Here is a 7,156-nt window from a genome sequence, read left to right on the forward strand (position 1 = left end):
CAGTAACAATATTTAATTCAGTACAAATATTTCATGTAACATTAGATTTCCAAAACACTGTTTACAGTAGTTTCACTTGCATAGCAGGTCATAATAAATTTTAAATAGTGTTTTTAATTACAATATTTGACATTATAATTTGGTGGCTGGTCATTCAGCTCCTTTCTTATTTCAAACGTAAAACAATTCATTAATCGAACGAACAAACTAAATACAGTTTTTTCTGTGCAGATCTCTCCCACTTTAGATATCTCTAGATCTGAAGAGGGAGACAATGTGCACGTTTCGGAAAGCCTGCTGTCCTGTCATGAGGATAGGGATAAGTCTGAACTATCTCTTGAGTTGCATTTGGAGGCTCTGAAGGCCAAACGCAAGCAGCAGCTGGAGAAACTAGAGCTCCGGCACCAGAATGGCCTGGAGAAGAGGCTCCTGCAGAACTCCCTGCTCACTTCGAGCACCGAATGGATACTGAAATCCAAAATACCCCAGCAGAGCATCAGCCATCATGATAGCCCAAACGCAGAGAACCGCAAACACCCCAGGTAATTCAAATCCTAAATTTGATAGCGATGTTCTCATAGATCTTGTACTGAAACACACGTCTTCCAATCTTGTCCGTAGTTCAAAGGTGATTCTCCAGAATTTTACCTCAAATAGAGTCAAAGCACCAAGAGCTACTGGAACTAATTCTTTGGGAACAGTGCCAGAGCGACCGAGGAAGCCTCCCCCTCAAGATTCACAGAAAGCCAAAGAGGAGGCAGACATGGCTGAGTGTCAGAAACAGTTTCGCGTCGCTCCCGTCCCTGAGCACATCTCAAAGCCTCTTTATGATGATCTCATCCATGAACAAGAGCGCTTGAGGAAGGAAGGTCGCGAGCAGAGGAGAGATTTCCTCTTGACCACGCAGAAGCCCTTCAGGTTCCACAAGGAGGAGAAGAAGCGAGAGAGGCTGAAGGAGGAGACGGCCTCTGCTGATAAAAGTGAAAAAACAGAACCAGTTTGTGTGAGAAAACCTATACCGAAAGCGGTCTTAGACCCCAGCTTCTCTGAGCAAATGAAAGGTGCATATATTTGATTATTTATCAAAATCATATTATTATATGCACTCTTGTATGTACTAAACACAGTATGAAGAGTTCAGATGCAAAAGCCTCCAAGTGCAGTTTGAAAGAGCAGGCTTCTACTGTATTTTTAGATTCAGCTAATTTCACTTTAATGGCAATTATTAGATTCTAGAATTATAGAAAAAAAATTAAAAAGAAAAAAAAAGGCCCTTCACATATAAATTATAATTTAAGTTTCATTTGAATATTTAAATCAACATAATTTACTCACCTTTACTCACAAACCTGTTGTTATGTGATGCCGGTTCAGAGCAGGAGCAGCGAAGGAAGATTCGCATTCATCTGAGAGCTCAGGAGACTCTGAAAGCCTCCTCAGCACCCATTCAGAGACAGGAACCCAGTGCAGATAGACAGACCTGCAGTGCTCAGAAGAGCAAAAGCAAGATGCTGGGTTACTTGGACCAGAAGCTGTCCTTCAGACCTAAAACTAATGCTGCCGTGCCTGATTTTGATAAGCTTTACCAGGCCTTTCAACAAAAGGCAATGGAGGCTGCAGAGAGCAGAGATGTCACTCACTGTAAACCTTTCCAGCTGCGCACATCCACGCTACAGCCACACCACAGGAGCCCAGAAAACCCTCAGGTTTCTATCTAGATGATTTAGTTTAGTTTAATTTAATGCAAATCCTACATGGAATGTGTTTTGTTTAGCATGCAATTATTCTTGATTAGAAATCTAGAGACAAGACGAATCTAAAGAGAAGCAGTTCATTTGGTGGCCTGACATCACTGTCTATGGACACTCTTCCAACTTACATAACAGATGCGGCCAGGAAGAGATCCATGGCTGTAAGGTGAGCCTGACGCTTCTTATATTTTCAGAATTTTATACAATCGTCAATGACTAAAAACATTAAAACCAATAAAAGTAGTCATATGTTCTTTTGGTGAAATTTTAGACAAGTGATGTATAATCTGTCACCCAGGAGATCTTTGGAGCTGAAGGACCTGAAGGAGCAGGAGAATGCAAAGTGGATGAAGCAGCACAGTATCAAGTCTCAAGCTATGAGCAGGGCAGTAGCAATGAGAGCCAAGGCAATGGACCCTCATAAAAGTCTTAAAGAGGTCTACCAGGAGAAACTCAAACAGAACCGGTGAGCACTTTGAAAAAAATAAAAATGTCTGCAGCCAAGCCAGGAATGCAATAACTGATTATGAGTTGTTGTGAATGTAGGCAAGCTGATCTGGAGAGGATGAAAGATTATCAGAAAGAGCTGAAGGAGATCAAAACCAGAGTAACGTCTCGCCCGTACCTGTTTGAGCAGGTGTCACAGGTACACCACTTAATATTCAAAATCCACTCTTCTTCCAAATAATCTACCTTTTATATTTGTCCATATGCATATGCCTAATGTTTTCAGAAAAATGCCAAGAATAATGCTGAACGCAGATACAGGAATACTTTGGAACAAGCAGGTCTGGACGAAAATTTTGTGAGGTCAAAGGGAGAAACAAATAAGGCCATCCATGTGGACAATGAGTCTGCGGATGAGGATCATGACAGCACTGAAAGCCAAACCCAGAAGAGGTATGGAGACATGAATAACCGGGTTTCAAATTAATCTGCACTTTTTTTTTGCAGTGGTTATTATCACAGAGCGGAACAAATCTGTTCAATGCAAAGGTTTAAAAGTGTGTTGAAGTATTTATCCAAGTTTTAATGAAAGGTTTGGCATTACTCTCTTGTGACCCGTACCCATCAAAATAAAATCATCTAACTCAATGCAAATACAGTAGACGCGGTTTTGACATGAAAAGATCTATTTATTATAAATCTTTCTTTTTATGAGTTTATGTCAGCTTTATTGTCATTGGCAAGGCGAAAAAGTAACCATGCAAATATGATGTAGCAGTCATATGGATACATGCTGTTCTACTATCCTTTTATTTACAGTGCAGGAAGTGGGGAAGACAGTGTCACAAATGAGGAGGAAAAAGAAGAGAATGTGGAAACCAAAGGGGAAGAGTTGTGCTGACAGACGCGGTTGGTGGGCCAGCGTATTTCATCCATATTCCATATGTGCAGGGGAGACTGTGGTCAGACAACAAATTGTTGACAGATCATTTCAGTTATGTGCATGATTTACTTGAATACAGATTTTATTTTTTATTACTGTATATTGTGCCAGTGAATCAGTGTGGGTCTTTATAGAGCTGAGCCCTCTTGTTTGTTAAAGTTTTTTTCAACAGAGAAAGGATTCAAGAAATTCCATATGTCCATATGTATTTTTAATGAAACAGAAAATCAAAAGCGAGTTTAATTTTATGATTCTAAGCATGTTATGGGGGCTACCGACCCAACAAAGGAATAAGTAACCAAAAAACACTTGGCAACCAGAGGAGCTGCATATTAAAAGCAGTATATTTGCTCGAGGTCTACTTACTGCACATTAAATCATCTTATAAACCACAGAAACAGATCTTGGGTTTGGTGTTGGGCACCCTCAGGGTTTGCAAACAGTAAACTGGGGAAGCCTTGTCTTGGCACGAACACATCTTCCACCTGGAGTCTGTTAAATGTGGCTTTGAACGTCTGCTATAATTATGAACTATAACTGTCACAGCAACTAGCTTTATTCATAAAACTCCATTTGAATAAGTACACAACTATCATTCTAAGAGAACTCTTCTTTAGCACAAGGCCCATCTGAAATTCTCATTCCTGAAGTCAGGTTATTTTGAGAGTCATAGCACTGGTTGAGTAAACAGCCCTGAACATTTATCCTCTATTGGAAAAAGAGTTTGTGCTAGTGTATTTGGCCACATCAAGAGCTTTTTACTCCAACTGGCTTCTTCAGTCCTGGTTGGATGTTCTGTGATTTTTTTTTTAAGGAATTAAAGGAATTTGTGTTTCTGTGTATAGGAATGGAAAGTTCTTAGTTATTTTAAAGATTTTGAGGCATAATTTCTGCTTTTGCTGTTACATGATGATCTCAAGATGGAACATGATTACTTTAAACAAGCCGTGTAGCATGCAGTGTATTTTAAAGGCTAAAATTGAACTTTTGGTGAAAATATGATGGCAAGTCTTGTCCATTTTGTTGTATAAATTGTATAGTTAGTGGTTGAAGGAGTGATGAAACTGAAAAATTAAATGAGTCAACTGCACATTTGAAAATGACTACCCAGTTTCACCTCATGATACCCATTCATTCTGTTTCGGAAATTCCTTTTTTGTTTTGGATAAATGAGGTTTAAGTGGAAGTAGGGTTTTGTTCCAATGTTTATACTGGTATACACTGGAATTATGTCTTTTACTGGTAATGGGAGAGTCGGGGTCAAGATTTGGTAGCAGTTTGGTGCATCATTTCGAAAGGAGTATATTTACAGGTTGTGTGTATATGAACATCACCACAAAATCCTACAGATGGAAACTTTAGATTTTCTTTGAGCTCAAGTCTCAGATTTGGGGTGTGTCAGTGGAAAAGAAGAAAAAAACATGGAGGATGGGATGCTGCTGGGATGCTGTATTTTTTATGCCAATCCAAAAGTTTGCATCACACTGGTTTCTTGCACACAAAAAGCCAATAGAATCTTGCCTTTTGGATTATCGCAGAAATGCAGCCCTATGAACAACAAAAGTTCATAATTCATAATAATCTTCACAAATGAACACAACTTTATGTCGGCACTGATAGTCTCGTGGGCAGTGTGCTGACATATTGCACTAAAAGTGTCCCAAGTTCAAATCCAAGCTCGATGACCTTTCCCCTATTTGCAGGAATGCAATAAACACCACAATTTTATAAAAGCGGACTAGTAAATAGATGAGTTTACACATTCAGCGTGATCCCAGGCAACCTCTGTAGTCTCATTTAGCCACTTGTTAAATGGGACTACAGATACTAAATGTAAACGCTTAAGACATTAAATGCTTAGTATGGTATAACTGATGTATTTTAGGCGCTAAAATAAAACATGAAAAATATATTGAGCTTGTGTTAACCAAAAAAAAAAAAAAAAACATTGATTTCAGAACAAATGGAATCAGAAGTGCAAAAAACTTTTCCTGCAGCACTCTAAGGATGCATTGTTTGTAGCTTACAGTGAAGGGTACTTACAAGAAGTATCATTTTCCAGTGATGACTATTAAAAAGTAGCTATGTATTCTGATGATTTATATATATATACTATTATTTTTATTACATTTTTTTTTGGCAGAAAACCATTCTGAAAATGTTGAGGTAATGTTATCATAATAAGACATTTCTTTTTTTAAATCTGTTAAATATGTAGATACCATAAAGCTGACTGGCAAAACTCAGTGTCTGTCTGGTCTGTTTCATGCACACACATCACTCAAGTCGTTTAGGGAGGACAGAACGCTGCGTTTGAGTGACAGCTTCTATCTTCAGCTTTAAGTGTCAGATAACTGAAAGTTCAAGCTCTCCTGCGAGGTCGCCATGGCAACTGGGCTCTCTCCTGTCACACTATCTTCAAGTGACACAACCGAATGTCCCTTACATTGATAACGTGAAAGATATAGCTCTGAATCAGGTTGGACATAAGATGCAAATTATTCATGGAATCCATGCAAATACATTTGTTCTTCTACATGTAATCATGAAAAAAATATAATAAAATAAACAGAGGGATTGACTAAGACTTTTCAAGAATGATCCTGTTAAGCTGGAAAAAGGTGAAAGAGTTTAATTGAACTTAAATGCACAGGTTACAACATTATGATTTCAAAATTTCCATTCCTTCCATTCATAATATGTTCAAGTTGAAGGTATGTCAAATTGTGGACTAAAAATGTCAAAATAAAGTTTCTTCCGTAGTTATCTGACATTATACTGTAACTTTACACAACCATTTGAAAGTTTGATAGGATTCTTAATATTTTTAAAAGAACTTTCCCACCAAGTTTGTATAAGATGATGAAAAATACACTAAAAATAGCAATATTTTGAAATATTATTACAATTTAAAATAACTTTATTATTACTTTATTATTATTATTACAACATATTTTATGATCTTTGAAGCCTGTGATGGAAAGCTATATTTTCAGCATCTTTACTCAAGTCTTCAGTGTCACATGAGCTTTCAAAAATCATTCTAATATAATTATTCAGTGTTCAAGAAACCTACACAAAACAGAAGAACAGCATTAATTTGAAAGAACTGTTTGTGACATTCTTAATGTCTTAATTGTCTTAATCCTTGCTGAATCAAAGTATTAATTTCATAAGAGAGAAGAAAAATCTACTAACCCCAGTTTTGAACAGTTTATGTTCAGTATAGAACATTCTTATAAAGAACCATTGAGAAACGTTATATAGATATAGATACATTATAGGTTTCATAATTTCTTCTGATGGTTTTGGTACTATATATAGTAACACGCAAGTAAACATATTGTTTTCAAAATAAAATGAAATAACTTTTTCACTGAACTTGAAATGTTCTTTGACGGTTATATAATTCTTATTGGTTATAATCTTTATTTAAAGAATGAAGAGAAGCTTTTAAGCAGAATGCAGTGATGCAGTTGATTTAACTCTGTGAGTATGAATACCAAACTCATGCAGGACTTGTTTGTTTGGTTAGATTTATTTATAATGCCTTTCCATTATTCAAAAGCATAGGAACTTTAAGTATTTATGTTCTTTCACTCATCTACAAAACAGTATATTCAGATTACTGTAGTTCTCCTTGAATGTGTTCTTTGATTATATATGCATACAGAAGTCCTTGAAGGTGTTGTTATTTTGTTGAAGGCCAGACTCTCACCTGTAGGAGGAGCTATGGCTCGTAACGTGCTATTACTAGAAGCAGCGAAGATTAGAGATATTTCCATTCTGTCCTTAATTACTGTCCATATGAGCACACGAGGGTTAGAGCATTCAGGACAGTTACAGTGTTATTGAACAAAAACATAACACACATTCAAATATTTGTAAGTTACTGGTCTTTGTTGAAATGCATGAGATTGTCAATAAGGTTTCCTCATCCTAGTTTGCATGCACATCAAGCAGCATCTATGAGGTTGCATGCAGCAGAGAGGGGAGAGGGAGCAGATAGAGGGAG

The 7,156-nt window shown here is 37.1% G+C and overlaps 2 protein-coding genes across 2 annotated transcripts in view; both read left to right on the top strand.

Annotated features, from left to right (window-relative positions):
• Positions 1-138: 138 nt before the first annotated feature.
• On the top strand, positions 139-4,311 carry fam161b (FAM161 centrosomal protein B; the record flags this gene model as incomplete). Its single annotated transcript, XM_059521177.1, has 8 exons — positions 139-542; positions 622-1,061; positions 1,375-1,706; positions 1,796-1,917; positions 2,050-2,217; positions 2,298-2,397; positions 2,485-2,651; positions 3,018-4,311. Coding segments are annotated over 8 exons (1,815 nt in total), but the record flags the coding sequence as incomplete, so codon positions are not given.
• A 2,562-nt stretch (positions 4,312-6,873) lies between these two features.
• The window catches only part of ngb (neuroglobin), a 3,314-nt gene continuing 3,031 nt past the window's right edge, over positions 6,874-7,156 (top strand). The window contains exon 1 of the mRNA XM_059521178.1: positions 6,874-6,880. Coding sequence (XP_059377161.1) covers positions 6,874-6,880 — 7 coding nt within the window. The remainder of the gene's footprint in view (positions 6,881-7,156) is intronic.

This window comes from Carassius carassius, chromosome 32 (assembly GCF_963082965.1).
Source record: "Carassius carassius chromosome 32, fCarCar2.1, whole genome shotgun sequence".
Lineage (NCBI taxonomy): Eukaryota > Metazoa > Chordata > Actinopteri > Cypriniformes > Cyprinidae > Carassius > Carassius carassius.